The sequence below is a fragment of the Triturus cristatus genome, chromosome 1_2 (assembly GCF_964204655.1).
Source record: "Triturus cristatus chromosome 1_2, aTriCri1.1, whole genome shotgun sequence".
NCBI lineage: Eukaryota > Metazoa > Chordata > Amphibia > Caudata > Salamandridae > Triturus > Triturus cristatus.
The window spans coordinates 144,739,271-144,766,426 of NC_140580.1; the positions used below are offsets into that span (position 1 = coordinate 144,739,271).

General features: G+C 44.6%; 1 protein-coding gene across 1 annotated transcript in view; it reads right to left on the reverse strand.

Moving 5' to 3' along the window:
* The window catches only part of NHLRC2 (NHL repeat containing 2), an 867,133-nt gene that overhangs the window by 435,735 nt on the left and 404,242 nt on the right, over positions 1-27,156 (reverse strand). The window contains exon 4 of the mRNA XM_085603309.1: positions 9,407-9,528. Within this exon, the coding sequence (XP_085459435.1) occupies positions 9,407-9,528 (122 nt within the window). The remainder of the gene's footprint in view (positions 1-9,406; positions 9,529-27,156) is intronic.

Sequence of the window (27,156 nt, forward strand, 5' to 3'; positions counted from 1 at the left end):
AAAATCACTCACACACCCATACAGTCACTCCCCCAGCCACTTACACAACCATGCAGCCACTCACACACCCACAAAGTCACTCACACAGTCGCTCACACACCCACCCACAGGCAGTGATATACTTATAGAAATTGTAATTGCATATGCTTGTATTAAATGTGGTTTTTTTAAAACAGATTTTTATTGCTTTTTAAGAAACAGAGTTATACATCTCACAATTCAGCCTGTGAATACAAGTGGATATCACATTTACAGGAATGTAGCTCTTCGGCATACTATTCTTCAGTTACTACTGAACAGATAACCCCCCCCACCTCCCTCCAAGTTACCACCCTGCCAACCCTCTTCCCTTTAAACTATCCTCCCCCCACACCCCAGGCATGTAGCTGAGTCGTCAAGTCTTATGTGTATAGGAGTTGGTCAGATTAACAGCAGATACTGTATTCCAGACCAATAAGCTGGTCACGTTGATAAAGTTGCGTGGGATGCACATCATAGCAGGCAGGTCAGTTACTCAGTCAGCAATCCAGGCTACTAGATCTGTCGGGCGGTCAATCCCCTGGTGGATGGTCTACTTCGTCAGGGTATACATCGTCCTCATTAATGGGTTGTTTCAAAAGTTCTACTAAAGCCATCCATGCCCTTGCTGCCTCCAGCGTCTTTTCATTCTCGAGCCTTTTGGCCATTTGCTGTCGGAAGTTCCCTTCGCATTCTACCCATTTCCCGAATTCCCTCGTCCACCTTAGTACACTAGGGCCATTTTTCGCCTTCCATTGACTAATGAGTTCTCTTTTAGCTAGTACCAACCCCAAGTCTATGAACTTACTTGTGAACTTGTTTTTAGCGGTGTGGGGAAACCAATGTAGAAAGCAGCACCCTGGAGTCATAGTTATATCTCTCTCCGTCGTGGTCGCTAGTCTATTTGTCACGTCTCTCCAGAACTCTCCCAGTTGTGGACATTCCCAAAACATGTGGATAAACCCCGCTCCCACCAGGTTACATCTCGGGCAGCTGGTCTAGGCATCAAAATATTCGTTAATCTTACCCGGGGTAAGGTATGCTCTATGCAGGATGTAAAATTGAATCCACTGGAATCGCGGATTTCTAGTGCTCTTCCAGGCCCCTTCCACTAGTTCTCCCCATGGTTTCTCATCTATGGGCGCACCTAAGTCAGCCTCCCATTTGAGCTGTAGAGCTGTTAGGGGTCGGCGTTTCTCCTGCGTGAGGCGTCTATAGAGGCAAGTGACCGCTTTAATAGTTCCAGCGGCTATCACTATATATTGACCACCAAGGGAGGTCTGGGGTTCCACAACCCCTTCTCTCCAATGTTTTCTGATAGCTGCAGTCAGGGCAGCGTGCAATAGGAAATCCCATCTCGGAAGGTCATAGCGCTCCTGTAGGTCATTAAAAGGGATAAATGTTTTTTTTTTTAAAGTATTGAATATGTTCAACCTAACCGACAGATCCCCTATTTGTCCAAGGATTCGCAATGTATCCAGCGATCCATAAAACATATTTTTTTTAAAAGAAAAACTTGCCTTGCATTTATAGAAAGCCTACATACATTACCTTACCAAACCAAAGACGGTCAAACTCCTAACACTCATAGTCACAGAAGAAATCTTTGGTGTGGCTCCGTGTGACCAAACCCCACCCCCTCCCACACTCACTCCATTCGCCTCACCATCCTTTGTTTGTGGAGACCGCCACTGTTTACATATATATATATACATATATATCCAGCTGTGTGAGACTTACTGGAGGTAACAAGAGGGGTAGTTGGCCCCCAAGGACATCTTCGGAGGCCAACCAACCCTCTGGTTACCTCCAGTAAATCCAACACAGCAGGTTTGATGAGAGGTTGTCATAGGACATGCCCCCTTTATCCACAACTCTGCAAACGCACCTCCTGGTGCACTACGAGTAGGGGGATGAAGTCCCCTTGCCTCCAGAGCGACCCTTGACCCTTTTTTAGGCAGGTCGCTCACCACGCCGCACAGCACCACCTGTGTGCCCGTGCCCTTAGCCCAGCTGCCGCCGCTGCTGACAGAGTTCGAGGCCCTCCTCCACCCGCAGGCTACCACCTGCGCCTCATCCCTTGTGGCCAGTGGTAGGCCAAAGGTTTGCTCTTTCTCGTGTTCTCTGTAATTTGCTTATTTGTAATATTGTCTTATTTTGGTATTCCTCATTCCCTCTTGTGCCATTAGAGCCCTTTTGCCTTTTTTGCCCTTTTTGCCTTCCGTACCCCTCACCATTCCTCAATCCCGTTTCCCGCCATCCCGGTTTCCCGCTGCTGCATCCCCTGTGGCACCGTGCCCCCACTCTCTCATTCATCCCGTCTGTGCCTGGACCGCGCCCAGCGCCAGAACCCCTGTCCCCCGCGAACACCACGACACCTGACGCCAGTACGACGCCAACACCCTCCACGCACTCAACACCGGACGAGCACACGCCTGCTTCCTAGCCGCCCGAAGCGCACCAAAGGACCCTTCTCATGTCGGAACTGCAGCTTCACCAGCCTCCGAGCCTCTAACCCGTCCACCAGGACAGGACGCAACCACCTCAGATGCATACTACTGAACACCCGCTCTGCACGCAAACACCCCGTCGAACTCTGGGACCTGCTCAACACATTCTGCCCGGACGTAGCCTTCCTGACAGAGACCTGGATGAATGACTCCCTGGCACCCGACATCACCATAGCCATCCCGGACGGCTACAAGATCACCCGCAGAGACCGCACCAACGGAGTAGGATGTGGACTCGCTATCATCCGCAAGACCACCCTCAAGGTCTCGACCAACTCTGACGACACCCTCAGCACCGCCGAACACCTGCACTTCCAGATCCACACTGATCCCAACACCACCCTCAGAGGAACGCTGATCTACAGACCCCCCGGACCCCGGCCTCAGTTCAGTGACTCCATCGCCGACTTCATCAGCACGCACGCCCTCGCCTCCGCGGACTACATCCTCCTTGGAGACATGAACTTCCACCTCGAGAACAACGACACCAACTACCCCACCCTGCTCGACAACCTCGGGCTCAGACATCTCGTCACTGCGCCCACCCACTCTGCCGGCCACACGCTTGACCCCATCTTCTCCAGCAGCCACACCACGAACTCCACAGGACCGACCATCGCTGCATCCACTTCACCTTCCAGAAACCCACCACGCACCACCGCTCCCAACAGGTGCCCCACTGCAGCTGGAGCAAAATCACCGAACACCAGCTAAACACCGCCCTCGCCCGACGCCCACCCGCCGAGCCCACCGACCTCAACACCGCCACCAGCAACCTCAGCCGTTAGATCGACGACTGCGCCAACACTCTCGGCCTGCTCAAGAAACCCTCCAACAGACACACCACCAAGAATGCCAGCTGGTTCTCCATAGAACTCCAATCCTCCAAACAAACCTGCCGACAACTAGAGAAGAAATGGCACCGCAAACAGACACCGGAGAACCAAGAAGCCCACAAGAACATCATGCGCCAACACCATCACCTCATCAGAACCGCCAAAAGGACCTCCTCCAAGGATCGCCTCGACAAAAACGCACACAACAGCAAATAGCTCTTCAACATCGTGAAGGAACTCTCCAACCCCAGCTCCAACACCAACGACATCCCACCATCGCAAGACCTGTGCAACTCCTGTGCCACCTTCTTCTACCGCAAGATCGCCGACATCCACAACAGCTTCAACAACCTGACCACCTCAACAATAAACAACACCTCAGACACCATGGCCACCATCCACAGCGACCCCCTGCTCACCTGTACCCACATCAACGACGACGATACCATCAAGATCATGAACACCATCCACTCCGGCTCCCCGTCAGACCCATGCCCACACCACATCTTCAACAAAGCCAGCGCCACCATCACACCCCATCTCCGCAAGGCCATCAACATCTACTTCGGCGACCTTCCTGGAGAGCTGGAAGCACGCCGAGATCAACGCCCTGCTCAAGAAACCCAAGGCGGACCCGAGAGACCTCAAGAACTTCCGACCCATCTCTATGCACCGGTTCCCGGCAAAGGTCATCAAGAAAGCCGTCAACAGACAGCTGACCCGCTACCTCGAGGAGAACAACATCCTGGACCGTCCCAGTCCGGATTCCGCAGCAACCACAGCACCGAAACCGCCCTCCTCTCCGCGACCGACGACATCAGGGCCCTGCTGGACAAAGGCGAAACCGCGGCCCTCATCCTCCTGGACCTATCAGCCGCCTTCGACACTGTTTGCCACCGCACCCTACGCAAACGCCTCCACGACGCAGGGATCCGAGACAAGGCTCTGAAATGGACCACCTCCTTCCTCTCCGGCAGAACCCAGAGCGTCCGCCTCCCCCCTTTCCAGTCAGAGGCCTCCAAGACCATCTGCGGCGTACCCAAGGATCATCCCTGAGCCTGACATTGTTCAACATCTACATGGCCCCGCTCGCCCACGTCGCCAGACGGCACGACCTCAACATAGTCTCCTACGCCGATGACACACAACTGATCCTCTCCCTCACCAAGGACCCCCTCACCGCCAAAACCAACCTCCACGAAGGAATGAAAGCCGTCTCCGAATGGATGAAGAACAGCCGTCTGAAGCTGAACTCGGACAAGATGGAGGTCCTCATTCTCGGCTCCACCCACTCAGCCTGGGACGACTCCTGATTGCCGACCGCCCTGGAAGCAGCACCAACACCCACCGACCACGCACGCAACCTGGGGTTCATCCTCGACTCAACACTCTCCATGGGCAAGCAAGTAAACGCCGTCTCATCCTCCTGCTTCAACACCCACTGCATGCTCCGGAAGATCTAAAGGTGGATCCCAACCAACACAAGAAGAACGGTCACCCAGGCCCTCGTCAGCAGCAGGCTGGACTACGGAAACGCCCTCCACGTGAGCACCGGCCAAACTGCTGAAACTACTGCAACGGATACACAACGCCTCTGCCCGCCTGATGCTCGACATCCCTCGACACAGCCACATCACACCCCACCTGAGAGACATGCACTGCCCGTCAACAAGAGGCTCACCTTCAAACTCCTAACCAACGCACACAAGGCACTCCATGACACCGGACCAGCATACCTCAACAAACGACTCACCTTCTACACCCCGAACCGCCAGCTCCGCTCCGCCGACCGTGCCCTCGCTACCATCCCCCGCATCCGAAGAGCGACCACCGGCAGCAGATCGTTCTCCTACCTCGCCGCCAAGACCTGGAACACACTCCCCATCCTCCTACAGCAGACCCAAGACCTACTCACCTTCAGGAGACTACTCAAGACCTGGCTATTCGAGCAGTAGCAGCACCCCTTCCCCCCCCCCCCAGCACCTTGAGACCCTCACAAGTATGTAGTGTGATTTACAAATTTCATGATCGATTAATTGGGTGCCACCAACCCCTCCTGTTCAGTGGGTTTGCCGAGAGGTGTTCGGTGGCCACGCCACCTTTCTCTACCACTCTGCAAACGTGCCTCCTGGCTGGTGCACTACTAGTTGGGAGATGAAGTCCCCTTGGCTCTTGAGGGTCTTTGGTGGCCAATTACCCCTCCTGTCACCTCGAGTAAGACCCACACAGTTGGATTGCTGAGAGGTTGTCAGAGACCACGCCCCCTTTCTCCACCACTCTGCAAAGGCGCCTCCTTGCTTACTACCGGCTGGGGAAGTAGTCCACTTTAGTCCTGAGGTCCTCAGGAGTTAAGTGGAATTTATTTCCCAACCAGAAGTGCACCAGGAGGGGCGTTTGCAGAGAGGTGGAGAAAGGGGGAGTGGCCTCCAAGTCCTCTCAGCAATCCCACTGTCTGGGACTTACTGGAGTTAACAGAAGGGCGTGTTGGCCCCCAAAGACCCTCAGCATTCAAGGGGACTAAATTCCCCAACGACCACTATGCCAGGAGGAGCGTCTGCAGAGTGGTGGTGAAGGAGGCGTGGCCTACTCCAACTAGCCAGACTTTTTAAAAATAAAATATTTTTGTTTAGGGAAGGGGGGCTGCGTATCCCTCCTTCCCTGGGCCCATTTTGGCCCAGGGGACCCCATCCCCAGAGGGCTTGCATTTTATTTTATTTTATTGTTTTTATACACATGGGAGGGGGGCCATGCGGCCGGGGGCCTGGCCACACTACTGGGTGCCCTGGTCTCACCCAGTTTTTCCAGTTAGGGACCACGGGGGAGCCGGAAGGCCCCTGCAGGCCCCTTCCAGCTCACCCCTCTCCTGCAGGAGCCAGCATTTCTTTTGGGCAGAGGGAGCTGCATGTTGGCAATTCTGCTCCACTTCATGCAAGCAAAAGAATTCTCAAGCATCCACGAAGCGGAGCAGTGTTTGCTATGGCTTGGAAGGAGTGGTGGGCACCCCAGCACATTGTTGGAGGCAGTTTCCAGGGCCATGTAGGGCTCCTGGAGGAGGGCCGCGTGGCCCCCCTCCTTTCTTCAAATTTGCCCTGGATAGGTGGTGGTCCCGGGGCCGTTGGGCCACAACAGTCTAATTGTGCCCCGTGGAGGTGGCGGTCTCCGGGGCAGCAGGAGAGGCCCTATGGCCTCACCAACATAACTTAAAAAATAATAAACAGTGTGCCCCATGGATGTGGCGGTCCCCGGGGCAGTGGGGGGTGGGCGCAGGAACCCCCCTGCTTTAATATTAAATCTAGCCCCAGGGAGGTGAAAGTCCATGGGGCTGTAGGAGCTTGCACAGGCCCCCCTGCATCATTATTTAAACTTGCCCCTGGGACCTGGCCCACCCAGGGGCCTAAATTTAAACAAAGCACAGGAGACCGCTTGTCTTTTTTTTATTTATGTTGTGAGTCGTGGATCAAGCATGACTCCCGCTGAAAATATTTAAAAATATGCTTTTTTGGCTCTGGCGGGGCGCTGTGGATCCCCCCGGCCCCCAAGAGGCCTAGGGGGTCAAGGGGTTTCTACCCTGCCCCCCCCTTTAAAAAAAAAAATGTTTTTGTGAATCAGTTGAACGGAGTCACAAGATGGCTGCCAACACTTCCTGGTCTGAAGTGTTGGCAGCCAATCAGATCTCTGGCGCAAAATCGGGAAGGTTGAGCATCCACCACGGCCTCCGTTGTATATCTAAAACATGTTTACATTTCTACGCAAATACTGAATGGATTTACATCATTTAACAAAAAGGTCACTTTCTGGACCAAGAGCTACCTTTCTGCCAAATTTGGTGTAATCCTGTGCATCAGTTTGGGCTGTAACCATGTCTAAAGCTTCCTATGAAAATTATCACTGGGACAAAAACACGTTTTGTGACCCCCTCTTTTTCTCTGCTCCCGCTTGACAGATCACCACGCAATTTTCAAGACAGCAGCTGAAGTGACTGGCAAATGAGTTTTAAAAATTGTGGGAAGATTTGTTTAACGACGCCAAAGTTATTGGCAAATATAAAACGCTCTGCCAGTAGGTAGTGAGAGAGAGAGAGAGAGAGAGAGAGAGAGAGAGAGAGAGAGAGAGAGAGAGAAAGAGTGTGTGTGTGTGTGGAGGGAGAGGGAGAGAGAGAGAGAGAGAGAGAGAGATTTATAACAATTCGTATGGATGTGTGATGTAGAATGCTTTGGGGCTTTCTATTAGTCATCTTCTTCTATATAATGGCTGCTGAGATTCACATAATGATTTTGATCATTCTGATACATAAGGTTTATGTGCTGATTTTATATAATGAATCCCTATCGTGAAATATAAACATCTTTATGTCTACTATTTTCAGGTCCAGGGTGACGGTTCATCCATACACATACAACCTCTGCATATAAGAGTTTCTCTGACAAGGTTGTCTGGCTGATAACACTGAATATGAACAAGCATAACTTGTTATAGGGAAGGGTGAGAAACACCTGTCTTTTCCTACATTACCCCTTGGGGCTGAGGCGATCTAACCAGATGGCCTTTCCGGACTCAAATTGGGAGCTTCAAGACATCACACCCAAAGTGGGGTTCAGACGTTAAAAGGCCCTTGATGGCAAAGGACGCTGAAATAGATTATACACACAGAATTTAAACTGAGACAACCTTCTCAGAAATAGAAGCGGTGCTCCCTACTCTTGCTGGAGTTTGATAAGCACTTAACAGATGCTAAGGATTAGCCATTATTGTGAGTATTGTCACTGAGTCTTTGTAAGCAAAGGCTGCATAGTCAGAGGAGCCTTAATTGGAGGAAGAAGAGATCCCAGAGAATGGTTGCCCAGCTCTTACCACCAGTTTAATGGCTAAGGAATTCCCATTACGTCCAGGGAAAGTAGCACTAGTGGTCCAAGCAGATGCAGTATGCACTCTGGAGTTTATTCCTGGACTGAACTAGTACTTGCTGAGGCACCAGGGCTATTTAACAAGTATTTTAAGATAGGCCCTCAATTGTAATAGGATTCATTTGTCTACACTGAAGTGCCTTTTAAGTTACATTGAACTCAATGTGGTTGGCACCTTATGATGCGGAAGGAAAGGCTAAGCCACAGAAACAATGTATACAATAATATGCCTTCCCACTAGGTTTGGATGTTTTTAGAGTTACAGTCCACCCGAATCTACTTTACCATAAGGAAAAATCTCACACTTAACATTTAATGCAATTTCTAACAGCATAGTTCCATTGTTTCTCATCAAATAGGTCAGAGCACCATATTTGTCAGTTGTGCACAAATGTGCCACCAATGGTGCGTCATGAGTAACTCCAAAGCGTGCACGATCCTCAAAGTGAATCGTTCTGCATAAGTGCTACACAAAACAATATGAGAGATTGCAACAAGAGTCTGCTTGTCGAGACACCAGTACGTAATTCACAAATACATGCATCACGTGGGAAGGAATTCTCAATTATTTAGAGCCCCACTTTGAATAGTCCGTGGTCAAGGTGTAGACAGTATGTGGCCAGGGGCGTCCTCTACTGAAAATGATGGACCACACAGAAAGCTTTTAAAAAAGTCTCTTTGGGTCCTTTCCCTTGATCCTCTCCGAGGTCTACTCAGGACATGGGCTGGTGATAGTTCCCTGTTTAGGAATATAGATTAATGGAGTCTTCAAAACTGTCTGAAATTTTTGGGGAACAAAAGAAACATCCAAGTAGTGGTTGGTGCTCTTTGGGGGTTAGATAATGGTTTGCAGAGCATGGGAGGACATGATGGCAGTGAGATGTATTGTTCGTGGTGAGCCACATAACGCTATTTCTGCTTACCTCTGTTACGCACTTTGCTTTCCCTGACTATTACAATATATAAGCAACATCTGCAAAATATTACAGTGACATTCATGCGTACAACACTTACAAGTTACATCACACCAACACCATAAAGCATTAGAATTCCAACCTCATTTCTCATCTATCCACTAATTAAATGTAGTTAGTAACTCATATTGAGCAATATACACACTTATTTTTGCAATAATTACCTTTCGAATCAAATGATTCTCTGTATCTGCAATGTAAATGACATTATTCTGTATAGCCACTCCTTGAGGTGAATTGAAAGCAGACTCTGAAAAACTTCCATCTTTCCATCCTTTTTTTGGACCTGTAAAAAAAAAGTTGAAATAGAAGTATTCGATCAACAATCATTGAATACAAATAACTTGGAAGTGGATACACCTTAGAGCAATTCATGTCTTGTGGTGTTTACAGGAACTTCTTATTATAGTCAGTAATTCTGTTTATGCAGCACGTAGCAGCAGTCTTCAAGGAAAGTACTCACATATACCAAAGAAAGAATAAAAGGTAATTCTAATAATAACCACAGTCACTCAACACCAATTGATGCTGTATGAAGGTTATCAGATCTATTTACAAGTTTGAACCTACATTTCATTCCTGTATACCAACCGTCTTTTTGTTAGGCGATCTGTTTCTTTACAGTTAGGTTTACACTTGGGGAGCGTTAATATATGTTTAATTTGAATGTATCCGACTGCTCCATTGCAACCCTTTATCAGGCACTTATAATGCAGGATTGTTCCAAATTGAAGCATCTTCGTAAATATAAAAAGATTAATAAGATATAAAAAGATTCTAGTTTGTCAGCAAAAAGTATTTTATTAATGAATTTGTTAATTTTAACTGATTTGATCCTGTAAGCTTTTATGTGTGTAAATGGGTGAAAATAAAGTAAAAAGGTTATACTGAGGTTTGCTTTCGTATACACCATTATGGTTTATTAATTTGTGAAAAAAACAACGTGAAGCCCTTAATAAAGAAACATTATGATACGCAGTAAAACAAAGTAGGCCAAATCACCCTCGGACACAAGGCTCAAAAGCAAAGTCTTGGAAATCTTTGGTTTCTTCTTCACACCCTATAAAATCTTCCACCAGAGGTTAAACCTGTAATTCCTCCCAAAATATAGTTTAACCGCAAACAAATGATGGCCAGCAGTAAATCATACATTCCCCCCCAGTCAAGAGATCTGGGTTAAATCCATCGTTTTTTTGCTCACCATGCCACCCCAGTTTAGACCCCGCCATATGCAAATCAGTCTTCACCCTCTTCCTTATTGGAACAGTCTAGACCAAACTGCCAAGCCAGGTCCTCCCTGGACCGGAAACAACCATCCTTGGACCAGTTTCGGGGTATTACCCCTCATCAGCCTGGCTAAGTGGCACAGTGAGCAAGGGACCCACGTTTGGCCATACCCATCCCACATAGGGCAAAAAGTACTACCGCAAACAAATGATGGACGGCATGCTGAATAAATCACATACATTCACCACTAGTCAAGAGATCTGGGCTAAATCCATTGTTCACCATGCCACTCCAGTTTAGACCCAGCCATATGCAAATGAGTCTTGACCCTGCACCTTGTGGGAACAGTCCAGCCTGAACTGCCAAGCAAGGTCCTCCCTGGACCAGAAACAAGCATCCTGGGACCAGTTTCGGAGCATCACCCCCTCATCAGCCAGGCTAGCATGAATCCAGTCCAGGGAGGACCTGGACTAGCAGTTCTGGCTGGACTGTTCCCATTGGGCGCAGGGTGAAGACTGATTTGCCTATTGCTGGGTTCAAACTGAAATGGCATGGAGAGCAAAAAGACAATGGATTTAGGCCCATATCTCTTTACTAGGGTGAATGTATGACATTGTTATGCATTTTGTCCGTCAATTGTTCTTTTTTCATTTGTCACCCCGAGTGGGATGGGTATGCCCAGATGTGGGTCCCGTGCTCTCCATGTCACTGGAGTCAAGCTATCCTGGCTGATGAGGGGTGTAACCCAAAACCGGTCCTAGGATGCTTGTTTCCAGTAGGCCTGGGCTAAAATTCAGTTCCGCTCGCGGAAATTGCGATAATTTGACATTTTTGCGTTCCGCGGAGAGCGCGAAAATGTCAAACTTTCCACAGGAAATTTTTTGCTTGCTCGCGCTGTAAAATAATACATTCTCGCGTGAGCCCGATCGCCTTACCTGAATCCCCGCGTTCGCCGACAAGTTTTCCCGATCCGGTCGCGTTCTCCACGAGATGTTAGATTGTTGGTAGCCATTTGCGCTGTCTCGTGACAGTTCGCGTCCGCAGTAACGTCATTCGTCGCGCGATCACGTCTTTCTTCTCGCGATCATGCACCGCGAGAAAAGTGAAAACAAGATGGCCGCGCCCGCGAACAACCGCATGGGTAAGTTGGTGAGCCGCGACCACGCAGAAAATACCGCGAACGGGCGGGGAAAAAACTTCCGCATCTTCGCGATACTTCCGCGTAATTGCGGAGATTTTTAACATTTTCGCGATAATTTGCAAAAGTGAATTTCGCAAATTCCGCCCACCCCTAGTTTCCAGTCCAGGGAGGACCTGGCCTGGCAGTTCGGGCTGGACTGTTCCTATTGGGCTCAGGGTCAAGACTGATTTGCATATGGCTGGGTTCAAACTGGAATGACATGGGGAGCAAAAAAAAGATGGATTTAGGCCCAGATCTCTGTACTGGGGCGAATGTATGACATTGTTTTGCATTCTGTCCATCAATTCTTTTTGCAAAATATAGTTTAAGGCATATTTTGAAGAATATATAACAAATTAGAATAAATGCAAATGTTTTCCTTTATAAATGTTCACTTGCTCCATCAACGTATAAGCTAATAGACATCATTGTTCCCTCTTCTTTAACCACCTTAACTGCTAAATAAGGAAATCCATCTCTTGGCCACTTTTATACAATTTTTTAATAAGTGATTTAAAGAAATTAATAGAAAGTGATAAAATGTAACATGTTGGTCCCGAATTCTGTGCTGTTGTTTGGATTTCATAAATTCAAACTTAAATTGAAAACCAAGGAACATATTTATCACAATTAACTAAAAGGCCAATTGGTAAGCAGAATAAAACACTGTCTGATGGCATGCCTGTGTGCACTAAACAAATAAAGCTGGCTTCCAACTTCAACACTTAGAGATCTTTTTTACTTCACAGATGATGAAACTTTATTTAACAAGAATATTCTGGATCGCTGGTTCAATAAATTATCTGTTTCCATTTTGTATTAGGCATGGACAGCCACATATATGTGATTGTGAGGAATGAAGGTGGGTTGTAGTCTTCTTATTTAACAAAAATATATTTTAAAAATTTACCAAACCCCATGTTGCATAATTAAAGTTACGCACCTGTAACTACAGTGGTCCACCGCTAATATATTTCATAGATTCACAATTGAATCATTACCCGTTTAGTGGCATATTCACCATAAACACCCAAACCGCAGTTACAATGTGCTATGAACCCAGAAGGCCACCATAGATCACAATTAAAAGCACACATGTGAAAGATATCAAGGTATACCTCTGAATAGAGGAGGAAGGAGGGCATAATGTGAATCTATGCCTGAAAACATTAGCATTTTATGAAAGTGTTTTCTGTTTCACGTGCCCACTCTGCCAGTGACCAATGTAATATTCCTACTTAATTGTTGTCACTAGGATGTCCCTCATTGAATGAATTGTCACTCATCTCTAAGCACGACAGCCATCCCTTTTTTTAACTTGACAGAAAGTAATGGCTGCTGCAATTCACCTCACAATTCCCTGCTTTGAAAGGGGACACCTTTTCCCTGGCTGACCAAAACTCATGAATAGTCAATCCATGAGCATTTTGTTCTTGTCACAAAGAACTGTCAGACATTTGCAAATATCAAATTAATACAATGATCTTTCTTATGCAGTAGAGGGATTCGGCGGGATATCTAAAAGTGATTGGTTCATTAATAGGAAACTCTGACAGAACCTATTGAATCAACTTGGGGTTGGTCTGCAAAATCATTACCTTCATGAAACTTTAGGAAGGATCCCGGTAGAAATAAGTGCCACCACAAATTCAGGATACATACGTCAAGTGTGCCAGGCAAATAGGACTTTTCATGAGTCTCTGCTAAGCTCCCATATGATGGGAGACAGATGCACACATCAAAAAAAAAGGAATAGCCACTCGTACACTCCTTGATGATCTATGGTAGAAGAGAAATTTCAACTCAGATGACGGATGGAACCTGGATATCGCAGTGAAAGGACGCTCACTAAACTGTATTCTACGATAGACTTTGTTAAATGCAACAGATATAGTAGAATATGGTGTACACATGAGGATATTGGGCACAAACCAAGAATAGAAACTTCTCCACTTTTACTGATATGTCTTTGGAGTTGAAAATGTGGTAGCCTGTGCCAGAATATGTGGACATTTCACCAGGACGCCTAGGTCTACAAACTTGAAATGTTCAGGAGCTCAGCCGTCAAACATTGATATGCTGGGTCATGGAGTAGACTATGACTCCTATGTCTGGTGAGGAGATGTTGGTGTGCGTCAAGTGGGATCAGTGAAAAGAGAATGATGTAGCAAGCATACTTTTTTATATTTCTGGTGGTCTTTAAGAGAAGGACAAAAAGGGGAAATGCTTACACAAATGTCTTCTACTCGTTTATAAAAAAAAAACACCTTCTTCGATCTTAGCTTAACTGCTGACATAGAATCAGCCTTTCCTGTTGGCCTCAGGGGCAAAGAGATTTAGTTGTAACTTGCCCCAACGGTGAAACACCTTGTCTAACTGTCTCTGATCCAGTTCTGCCATTCTCCTGTTGAACTGCTGAGCATCTTTGCTCAGTCTGATGTCATACTGAAAGGCTCAGTTTCAAAGCCATTGCCTCTTTACACATAGGACAGGATATCTTGTACATCCTTGTTTATTTCCATTGTCAGGCCTGATCAACATAGATACATCTTGTATTCTCAGGAGGAATGCTGAGGGCTCCCCCAAAAGGCTCTCAGTTTAAAATAATGTGTGACCGCAACTGATGTGTCTTCCACAGGTCTAATGTCAACAATTCCTGTAGGCAGAACCACCAGCCTCTCATTCATGCATTCATCATCATGACTAAGTCTGGGGCCTGAATGTCAAAGGGAAGTCCCCACTACTTGAGGACTTCTTCCGGGATGGAAATGAACGGAACCTTTTCATCCCAAAAGCCTAAGAGCAGTACTCATTGCTTATTCAGTTAATCTTGTACTGGCTTTATCTTGAAGTGACAGAATGATATGAAGGCAATGCAGGAAAACATCATTCTGAGTAGTAACATGCAGACACATCCATAAGGTAGTCATCTTTTGAAATTATTTCACAGGTCCTAGGATCATCATAATAGGCTCCTTTGATGGGAAAGTTCTTCTTCAAGACATGTCTAAAATTACTTCAAACAACTGCACTCGGCTGGCAAGGAACAACGTTAATCTTTTCCTTATTGAGACTTAACTTTAGACTCTTGAATGTTGAAGAAGGAAAGTCTTCTTAGAGGCAGTGGCCCATCACTGCATTGTGCCATTTATCAGCCAGCTGTCTAGGAAAGAGAAGGCTTGATGACTTTGTTTCAGTAGAAATTCTTCCACTTGTGCCATACAATTTGTGAAGATCCTTGTGGAAGGTCAAAGAGCACAACTTTGAACAGGTAATTGCGAATGGGCTCCTCAGATCGCACAAACCAAAGCAGCTTTGAAAGTATAGGCGTATTTGAGGGTCTTCCTAGACAGTCACCATGCTAATCATCTATTTTTGTGGTACTCATTCAACTGATCCAAGTCCAGAATAGGACACCAGACTACCAATCTTTTCTTAATTAGGAAAGAACCTTGGGTAGAATCCTTTCTTCCACTATAATCTAGTGATGGGCTCCAAAGCACCTTTTTACAGCATGGAAAGAGTCTGATATGTTGATAATTCTCCTTCCTTGGAGGGTTCTGAGGAGGTCTCTTGAAAAATTCCAGTATGTGCCAAAGCTGAACTAGGTCTAGGAGCAACAGATCCGATATAATCGACAGCCATGCCTGGCGGTAGGGTAAGATTCACTTCCAGTACAGCATACATCAGGGAAACAACGGTCAGAGAAGGAGAAGAGTAAAGTGCTCTTCTGATATTCTGCGACCCAAACTGGGAACTTCCTATGCGCCTGGCAGGCTGTCTGGTGCAGGAGAATCTTTGTTAACATCTAGACTATGGCTTACGGTAATAAGGCTGCTCTGGCAGCTTGTATTGGTAGGGCTGTTAGCCTCCACACATGTGTTTGTTAGCTGAAACCACTGTGGCTACAAAAGGCTGTTGGTAGCAAACTCTGATGACACTCCAGGATGTCACCATCCCGGTATTGTCTTGTGATGTAGTAAATTATCCATGAGCTATCTTCATCGAAGAGCATATTAAGCAACCTGTTCTGCTTTTCTGGTAGAAAGAAATAGTTCCTAAAACAACCCTTGCACTGAAGTTCTGCCATCCTTGACAGCTGTTGAAAGCCAGTACTTACTATGTCACTGGCTGCATCAATGATAACTGAGGATGCGCACTGTCTCAAAAAAAAAGGTACGGTTTACTGCTTAGTGGAGCCCATTTGTGTAAAGGTGCAAAATTCAAAACAGCTCGTGCTAGCCTTGCAGTCATCATGGTCTGTTGGACCTATTTGGACTGAAACTGCACGTGTGCCGAGAATGGAGCAATGAACTATGATTCTCAGCAGGCCACAAGCTCTTGCAAGTCCCAGGGAGATGGCAGCCATCTCAGACTGTCAGGTAGAACTTCTTTGTAGTCCCCAGAGTCCTTTGCTGGAATTACTTGCTACAAGACCTCGCTATATGGACTTCAAATTCCCTTGTGCAGTCCTGTTGCTTCCTGAAGTATTGTTTTGAATAGGCAATTAGTTTAGAGGGAAGTATCCTGAAGTCATGTTGTTAATGAAAACAAACTTTGAACTAATCTCTTGAAACATTATATGACCTGGTAGGACTGGGGTTATACTCTATTAAGGTACCCGGTGAAGAAACTGAGGATTCTTATAGTGTATTATTGCATATCATTTTATGAATGCCATGTATAAGGTATCAGAGTCAAGTGACGAGGTAGAAGTGGTGAAGTCCCCTGTCTCTATTTTCTCTCTTACCACATGCCGCTTTCCCTACTTCTATCACTGGCCTTCATATTCCTATGTATGTGGTCACTGATTGGGCTGGTGAGAGCATCACTTTCATTAGATCCTGAACACAAGTTTAGTGCAAACTGACATGCTTTTGAAACATATATTAGACCAGGCACAAGAGGCACTAACTGATACTATATATAGGTATATGCCGAATGGCTCAAAAAATAGTTATTTTGTGTTTGACCTGAGTGAAGTATAAATGGCAATTAATAAAAATAGCTCAGGGTAAGCGCAATGGCCTGACTGTGCCCCAGTGAACTTCTTTAAAAGTAAAATAGACCTGTGAACACCCATCCTTACACCCGTCCTTAAGATTATTGTGGGAGAATCGTTATTAATAAGCTGTCCCTTATCAATTATAGTCCCTATTTTTTAGAAGGAGAATAAAGCCGATCCCAAATGGTATTGACTGCTCGCCCTTCCTGACTCTTCTGTTAGCAGTTGGTTAGAATCTTTTTAGAGAGACTGGAAACATGTGCAGAAGAAAATTGTATATTATCAGATATAAAATATGGTTTTAAGAACAGACTTGGCACTGAGGAACAAAGTTTGAACATGAATCATCTGATTGGGAATCACACCCAAGCCAAGAAAGTAATTTTGCAAATAGTTGTCATAGACCTTAGCAGTGCATTTGACTTTGTTAACCATGCTAAATGATAGTATTGGGCATAGAAGAAATGATAATCACACAATTAAGCCAATTGTATTTGAATTCTACTGCAAGGGTTCATTATGGCCATGGTGGAGAGTGTAAAACCCATTCCAGATTAAAAATGGAGTCAGACAAGGGTGCGTTCTTGCCATCCTTTTAGTCACACATCACATTCATGACCTAGATACGTTTTTAAATTCAAAATGTAAAGATATTTCTCTCGTATATAGCTGCCTGATTCAAGTCCTATTATATGCAGAAGGTGCTGTTCTAATGGCAAAGACAGTAAACGTCCTTCAAACGCTTCTTGATGGAAGTTCATGGACCAATTAGATCTTAAAATAAATCTTAGTAAATCATACACCATGATCTAGGGACAGGGTGTAGCAAAGACATGCTTACTCCCAATCAATGGAGTAGAAATAGGTAGAGTTCCCAGGTTTTCCTATGTCAACATGCAAACAGACTCCCCTGGAAAATGGATACACCTGAGAACCATATACAAACAACAGTTCTCCGAAACATTTGTGGCTGTATTACGATTTGCATGTCAGATGAGCTCTAAACCTTTAAAAGAGATGTGCTTGAGCTACAATAGCAAATGTGTTTTGACTGTTAATCCTTGGGATGTATTGTGGGGGTACATATATTGTCAGGCCATTCAGAAGGGTGAGAATGCCTTCTTATAACGAATACTTGCGGTCCACAAAGTAGTTCATCCTATATCTGTTGCCATGCATTGGTAATGAAGTTTATGGAGGGCACTACTAAATTGTGACTGATATTGCTATGGCAGTAAATCTGGATCAAAATGGAGGTATCCATGAATCAAGCAATCATACAGGATTGGCTATCACTCGATAATGGTTTTAATATACCCTTGCTTGACTACATTAGGAAAATGTTCAGGCTATTAGGTGCGAGCGTGACCCTACAAAACCTGGAGTTCTTTAGTATCTATTCAAAATCGGAAATGAACTGTATATTTAATCATGCAAAGAACAATGAGAACATGGGGATTTAGTGAAATAAGTTAACATTTAAAGCTAATTTTATTTTAAAATGTTATGTAGTGAAGGAATTCCACTCTATGATGATGATAAATCTGCAATACATATATATAGTGACCCGGTACTGTTAAATATAGTACACTATATGGTGGTGTTTCCCAGGACAGATCAATGGTTGAGAGATGTTCCCCTTTGTCTAAGTGATAACAATTCACACTGCATTTTATAGTTTTTTGCAAATACTGTGCACCCCAACTGAAGCATATTTTTAAATGGTTTTTGGCAAAAGGGAACCTTTTAAGATGTAGACGAGCACTAATTTATATGTAACATTTAGAATCTTTGCCCTTTTGTTTAGGGGTTATTAGTTTTATTCAGAAATCTGTCAGTGAGGAAGTTGCTTTTAGCTTTGTGATGATATTTGTATGTTTAGTCTGGATCTCATGACACAAAATCGACAACAATATTAGGGTGTAACAAAAATATTCTGTCAAAAATATTGTTTACAAAAATATCGTCGCCCTATACTTTTAATGGTAAGAATGAAACTATTGGAAAACATATATAGTTGACACTAATGTCATCCAAAAATATAGATTTTGTAACATAAATAGAGTTTAAAGTAGGAAATGTGAAATATTTTAATATATAAAGTTAAAATAATGTAAATTAAATAAATTCCACTAATATTTAATACTATGTATAAATATATAATTACGTAAACACAGGAACACATATATATATGTGGGTTTGTGTTTATATAAAATATATATAGTGTAACTCAATTAATCCAATTATTTATTTTACATTATATTAATATGTAAAATATTTAAAATGTATTACTATGAAAAAAAAAAAATATATATATATATATATTTTTATTTTTTTTCCAATTAAGTTGAACCCAGACGTACGTGCTAAATTTTTCTTTATTGCATTATGCCACCATAACCGCCCTGACGCGTTTCGGCCTGACCTGGCCTTGATCACATGACGCGCTCTAGGAGTCACATTACCTAATTTAAAGTGCTCAGTGCTATCACACGTGGTCTAACGATCGTATAGACAAAGATAAAATACTTATGTTTATACCGTTGTTAACGATAAGAACAGATTGTGCAGATTGGCAATAAATAAATATATATACGTGTAAAATACATGAATATATAAATAAACAGTCACAGTCGGGTCCTTCCGGGATGAAGCCCTTGTCAGGTGGTGCGCTGTCCGGCGAACCCAAAGCCGGATAATCCAATAAAAGTTCTTTAAAGAAAAAACGCACTCTCGGAGGTTAATTGTTATTTAATAAACATTCGCTACGTTGTGTCGAAACGCGTAGCGAATGAATATATAAATAAATAAATACCAGATTAAAATCCTGACATTTAAAATACACATTACATACACTTATACGTACAATACATAAAATGTAAGAATATAGTATTAAAAACCATGTCAGTTAGTATGTTGGTATATTGCATATCTTAGTCATATCTGAGTGATGCCGTAATTAACACATAATGCGTGTTCTCCAAATAGACTGAAACATCTTGTGCCGATTTAATTCATAAGTCTGCACATTGATACAGTGAATTATTTTATCATGTTGTACTGTGTCCTGTCTAATACTTATTTAAGTGCTAAGTACAATGTGTTAAAAAAACAGGTGCTATCCAGAATCTACCCATGATCCTAAAAAGTTAAAAAACCTATTATGTGTGTATAAAAAAGGGAAAAGGGTTTTCTACATTCAATTTAAATATTTCATACATATTTGCCTCAATGCTATTAGCAGCGTACTGACTAGATGATATTGCATAACACACAGAGAAACCAGAGCTATAATTGATAAAGATAAAAAAAAAATATTAAAAATAAAGTAGTGTCTTGCTCTGTAAAGGAAAAGTTACTAAGGTCAATTGTCAAACTCATTATAACCATGTGAAAAAATCCTCACTAGAGTTGTGTCCATTAGGGGTCTTTGTATCTAATTCCAAGATATATTAAATTACAAGATGTCTAAGTCTCGCTTCCCTGTTTCCTCCCCGTCTGAACACAGGAATGAAATCAATTAAAAAGTAAGTTAAATGTTTGAGGTCATTGGCATGCACCTGTTTAAAGTGTCTTGCGACCGGATATGATTAGTCACTGTTGGTTATTGCTCTCATGTGCTGCAGTATACGTTTGTGGGCCTGTAGTTTGGTACTGCCCACATACTGCAGCCCAAAAGAGCACTCCAACACGTAGATCACATATTCCGTACGGCATGTAAGGAATTTTGAAATTGTGATTGGAGCATCCAAAAAGGGGCTTTTGTAGGTGGTTTTATTTGTCCCATATTGGCATGCTCTGCAAGAATTGCATTTAACAAATCCCCTCCGCGTAGTCAGCCAAGTAGTGGGTAATTTGACCTCAGGGCTGCTGCTGACCACTGAGTCCCTCATGGATTTAGATTTCCTGAATGTGATGCTCGGGTGCTTGGGCATAGTTTTGCCAATAATGGGATCACTTTTGACAACTGGACAATTTTTGTCAATTATCCTCCGTATTGCATTTTGCTTTGTGCTGTACGTGAGGATAAGCCTAGTTGTGTTGTCCATTGTTTTGGCATTGGTGTCAATAACAGGTAGCTGTATCTATAATTCTCTAATTATAGCACCGCTCTAAGATCGTTACTGCAAGTCCTACGTATCCTCAGCATCTCACCATATGGTATACTACTGATGTGGTGCTGAGGATGGTGACTAGTTGCATGCAGTAAACTATTACCAGCCGTGGGTTTACGGTATAGTTTTGTTTCAATCTTCTGGTCCCTGATGTATACCTCCACATCAAGAAAATATACATTTGTTCTGCTGATAGTGGCAGTAAATTGGAGATTGACATTGTTGTTATTGATACTGTTTACAAAATCAAGGGCTAAGACCTCTGTGCCTTGCCATACTATGAACAAATAATCAATGTAGCGCAACCATAATTTAACCTGGCTGTCTACAATTTGCTTGTGCTCTCGGTTTAGTATCATCTCCTCCCACCAACCCATGTGTAGGCAGGAGTAGCTAGGGGAAAAACATGCCCCCATAGCTACTCTTCTGATTTGCTGATATACATGGTTAGCGAACAGGAAGTAGTTGTTATCTAAATAGTACTGAATCATAGTGATCAACATATTGTTATGATGAACTAAACTCAATTGTCTGCTGTCCAGATAATGTTGCATTGCCCTGATTCCATCTTTATGGTAGATGCTCGTATAGAACGATGTTACATCAAGACACATGAGTAAGTAGCTGGAGTCCCATTCAAATGTACTTAATCGTCACAAGAAGTCTCCAGAGTCTTGATCAAAAGATGGTAGATTTTTGAAGAAGCCCTGCAGGAAAAAGTCTATATATTTAGAAGTGTTTTCCAAAAGTCCTCCTCTGGCTGAAATGATTGGCCTGCCTGGTGGTGTAGTGGCATTTTTGTGCAGTTTAGGACTAAAGTAGATGATCAGCATCTCTGGATGTTCGTTCTTCAAGAATTTCAGTACACCCGTGCAAATCAATCCTGCACTGTGCCATACATACTGTGCTGGCCCTCCTGTCTTCTAGTCTTCCTACCCTCGACAACCTTGATCCGGAACAAGCCTACAAGGAGATCGGTGACTGGATCTATGCAGCACTTGATTCCCTTATCCCTTTAAAGTGGTCCAAGGGACGCGGCGTTTGCCCCAATCCTTGGTATACAGACTCTCTTGCCGCAATGCGGAGCGTCTGTAAACACAGTGAACGAGCATGGTGCAAGGACTATTGCCCTTTAATAAAGAAACAATATCAGGCTACTATCAAAAGTTATCACAAAGCCATACAGCTTGCCCGCACTGCCTTCTTTACGAACCAGATTGCCTCCAGCAATAACCCCACTAAATGTATATTTAAAATCCTTAATGATTTGAAAAAAAGGAAGGATCCACGCACTCCGCATATTACTTCTGGTGAACAATGCGAAGAATTGGCTTCCTACTTTGTTCAAAAAGTTGTAAATATTTATAAATCCTTCTCTAATCATCCCACGACGCCAGAACACCTCCCGATTTCTACTCACTACCTCCCCTTGGAGAGTATTCCTCCCATCTCACAAGAGGAGTTTTTGACTCTCAGCTCCAAAGTTAAATCAGGGTCCCCTCTTGACCCTATGAGACCTACTCTATACCGAGACTGCCTCTCGGTCCTCCTTCCGCCGTTACTTTCAACTATTAACTCCTCTTTCAGCAGGGCTTTGGTCCCTCAGGCCTGGAAACAGGCCAAGGTACTTCCCCTGTTAAAAAAAACCCTCATCGACTCCACCAAGCCCGAGAATTTTCGGCCAAGTTCTCTTCTACCATGGGTGGCTAAAGTAGCAGAGGCTCATGCCAATAAAGTTCTCTCTGAGCACATAAACAAAAATAAGATTCTAGATCAATCCCAAAATGGATTTCGTGCGGGCTACAGCACTGAAACCGCCCTCTTAGCTGTGAGCGAAAACTTACGCTCCATCATCGACAAAGGCCAAACAGCGGCACTCGTACTACTTGACCTGAGTGCCGCTTTTGACACGGTTTCTCATCGGATTCTCCTGCGCCGGCTCGAAGAAGCTGGGATAAAAGATGCCGGTCTCGAATGGTTTCGCTCCTTCTTGACTGACAGATCTTTTCAAGTTTTTGCCCCCCCTTTTGCCTCCTCCATTAAACCCATTGAGCAGGGGGTCCCTCAAGGCTCGGCGCTCAGCTCGGCTTTGTTTAACATTTACGTTCAACCTCTGGCCGCTGTCGCACTCCACCATGGTCTTTCCATGGTTTCGTATGCAGACGACACCCAGCTTATGGTAGCTCTCTCAGATGATCTTGCTCAAGATGCCTCTCATTTCCAAATAGGCCTTGAAGCTATCGTGGGCTGGCTGACAGAGAACTGTCTCCAGCTCAATGCCAATAAATCAGAGGTTCTTCTGGTAGGCAGGAACAGGGAGCTCTGGAACTCTCACTGGTGGCCTCCATCCCTGGGACCTGCCCCCCCCCCCCCCCCCAAACTGGTGGTGAAGAACCTTGGTTTTCTGTTCGACTCGACCTTAAGCTTTCGAGAGTATACCAAAAAAATAGCTGGCACCTGCTTTGGTCTTTTACGTGCCTTAAGTCCTACGCTCCGCTTCTTTGATTCAGCTACACGACAATTTATAATCCAAGCCACCATTCTTTCAAGATTAGACTATGCCAACTCTTTGCTGCTGGGGGCTAATAAAGCGGAACTCAACCGGCTTCAGCATACTCAAAACTCCGCAGCTCGCGCCATCCTTGGCCTTTCTAGATCATGCTCTGGAATAGGAGCTATCCGACGCCTTCATTGGCTACCGATCTCCAAAAGAATTGAATATAAATCCCTCTGTCTCACCTTCAAAATTCTTAAATTTGCTACCCCCGAGATCCTGTCTGACCTGATCACCCCCTACATCCCCAAGCGTACGCTGCGCTCTTCTGAATTGATGCTGGCTGCTGTCCCCAGAATTAAGAGATCGAGAGCTGGCGGCAAGTCTTTTCGGCTCTTGGCACCCAAGCTTTGGAACTCCCTGCCGTTGACAATCCGCAGTCTGGACTGTCTGACCTCATTCCGCAAAGCTATCAAGACTGCCCTCTTCCCTATGGCTTAATCTCATCTTCCCTCCTCTGGTTTCTGTGGCTAGCGCCGGGACGCCCCTTCGTTGGGGCAGCTGTGCGCTTTATAAAAGTGTTTAACATAACATAACATAACATTAAGTTAAGAGTAGTACATGTTCTATGATGCACGTACTGTTGGCATTTTACTTTTTTTTTTTTAATAACAGTTCAAATCTTCCAGCTGTAAATGTGCCTATTTCATGTACTCTTCACTTGGCCAGATGACAATGTTGCCTCCCTTATTGGAATTTCTAATTACCACCTGATCGTTCTTCTGTAGTTTTTTGATCAGCCTGTTGTACGCATTTTATTGGTATTCATATTTCTTCTTAGATCTTGCAGACCGAAATTTCAGACTCTTGACTTCGGTGGTGACAAGTTCATTGAATATGTCAAGGGAGTCTCTTACCACTATGGGTTGAAATGTTGACCTTGGTTTAAAATGTGTTTGGATTGTATTAAAACACCTTCCACTGGGACTTCCCACTTCATTTCCATAGGTTGTATTTTCCTGCACCAGTTCCTCCAAGATAGTCAGTAATTCAACATCCTCTTTAGACATCTTGCTAGTTGTAACGTGGCTGTTTAGATCAACAGCTATCGTGTTTTTGTAGGAAACACTACTGTTTATCATGTGATATTTTTTAAGTTTCAATTTACGGATGAATTAATATAGATCCACACAAGTTCGTGCATAATCAAAGTTGCTAGAGGGACAGTAGGATAATCCCAATTCCAACAGTTTAGTTTCTGCATTATTGAGACTCATGGGCAATAAGTTCACAACTGTATGGGTTTTGCTCATTACTTACGTTGCCATCTTTTGTTGTATTGTGGTTTTTTTGTTGCTGCTGGCGCCTGCGATTGCACTGGCGCCTTTGTCGCCGCTTTCTGTTGAGCCTTTGCTTATTTGTGCGTTCTGCTTGTGGGGCCTTAGTGTGTGTCTTCGGTCTTGCCTCAGACAATTTACATCTTCGCAAAGGGATGACTTTTGAAACCCCAATCGTGATGAGATCCTCGATTGATCAGTTTCTGTCTCACTTTCAACCGTTGAGCTCAGATCAGATGCCGAGATTGAAGGTGTCGCTATCTCCCTTCTATTCACATTTGTTTCTTGTTGGATGGTTTGTTTAGGGGTTTTAAAGGCATCGTATTTTTGGGCAAAAGTAAACAGTTGTCCCTGCTCATAATCGTGTTTGTCCCTTTGAAACTGAAACGCTTTGCGCTTTTTTTATTATTTCTTCCTCCTTCTCTAGTCTGGCCAACATGTCCTCACGATATGTCTTACTCACAGGTGTGGCTTCAATTTTGGCAATTTCTAAATTCAGTTCATCAATTTGTTCTTGCATTTTTAGTCGATCGCTCTCCGCATATTTGACCAGTATTTCCACCAGTCGGTGTGATGATTCTAAATTGCTATCTGCCCATTCCTGTAACATTTGCGGGTCCGGATTTTCATAGCTTGGGGCAATCGTAATGCGTAATCCCCTAGGAATGCGCCCTACTTGCAAATAGCGACCCAATGATCGGTGCTCCCACCATTTAGATTGTTCCATTCTCATTAACTTTTCCAATTTTTTTAATAGGTCTCTGATGTTCGTGTTCCCCCTTGTGACGGGCCACTTGGGGCCAGCATTGATTCTGATGTGCTGGGGGCATCATCAAACATTAGGTCGGCCGCTGCTTCATGGCTTCTTAGAGCGTCAGCGGTCATGGCAGCAAAGCTTTATAAAACAATGTCTCTTGTGCAAGCAAATTGGTACAATTCCAATGCTTGTTTGGGGCACACCTCCTTTACCGGAAAGTTCCACACATTCCTTCCTTAACTACTCGATTTTCACGTCCTCCGACACGCTTCTCGCCACCGAGCGGAAGGTGGAATCCTTTTCCTGGATACCTGGATATATATATATATTTATAGTCCTCACATTTTGCTCCTTCCGATCTTCTGACCCATGGTAGTTGGTGCGTTATGCCGGTGGAGCACGCCGGACGTACTGAATTGTATCCATAAGCAAAGTAAACGCACTCTCAGGGGAAATATACTGGTAGTTAGAATTTATTCGAGTTACGCGTTTTGACTGCGAAGCAATCTTGGTCACACACTAGGTGGAATGACCAAGACTGCTTCGCAGTCGAAACGCGTAACTCGAATGAATTCTAACTACCAGCATTTTACCCTGAGAGTGTGTTTACTTTGCTTTTGGAGATATATAACTGCCTTAATCAGATGCCTTATTGCACAATTGAGTTGCATCAGTCCGTTCTTTAGGCAGTAATTCTGCACCCAATCGTGGGAACCCAGCTGAGTCTCATTACTTGAAACGTCACTGCTGCCTCCTCGGGAGACTGCAAATCCCACACTGCACCATCTCGGCAGAATGAAAAACGTTTTCAAAAAGGACTCCTGAAATCTCGTAGTGAGTGCTGGATGTCTAAAAAAATGTAAATGCGTGCAAAGTGAAATTGTCCTGGCACCACTGTTAAAAACAACTCCTCTCCTGGGTCCCCACCATACACCATATCGCACCGAACTGAGTCCAACGATACTGAAAACCTCGCTGCAATCAGCTTGGTCCTGCTGTGAAGTCACAGATGACAGTTCGATGCTGTTCTCGGATGCAGGGGCCAAAACAGATCCAATCCCTTGGAGGTAAGCGAAACTGAGCAGTGGCTCTTCCCCATGTTTTTCTGGCCAACTTGACAGACATATATATATAACATAATACATACATAATAAAACCATAAAAAACAAACAACTCAATAACAAAAATATATTAATTTACACAATGAATAAAATGTTACAAATGTAAACCTCTAAAAACACTTTTACTAAAAATACTATACACAGTAGGGTAAGCGTTGGACTTTGGAGGGGTTCAATTTACTATTCCAACTCCACTCTGTAGTAGAACAGTAGGGAAAGCATTCAACTTCGGAGGGGTACGATTTAATATTCCCACTTCAGTCTGTGCTACAGTATGTCATGAACTTGCCTTCCCGCGATCGCGCTCGCTGCAGACGGCCGAGATGCGAGACGCGGATCGACACAGACTACAAATCCCGATAGGCAACGCGAGCACGTTGCGCATCGGACGGTGGCGGCGGACCGGAAGCAGGAAATAAAAGCCCTGCAGTCCGGACCGCGGTGCCGATTATTCGACATCTCCCGCGGGGAAGCTGGACGCTTTGCCTTGCAGTTAACTTTGGCGGTAAGAGTGTCAAAGGACACACCCTACGACCGCATCCCTTGAGTGTCTTTGACACACTTGTAGAACGACTTCTGTGACTCCCCTGTTGGAGGTGAGAGATTCACCGTGCAGGGGAGCGACCGCGCACTTAGTGGCGCTTGGGCTGCCAGATTGACCCCGTTGGAGAAACCGGT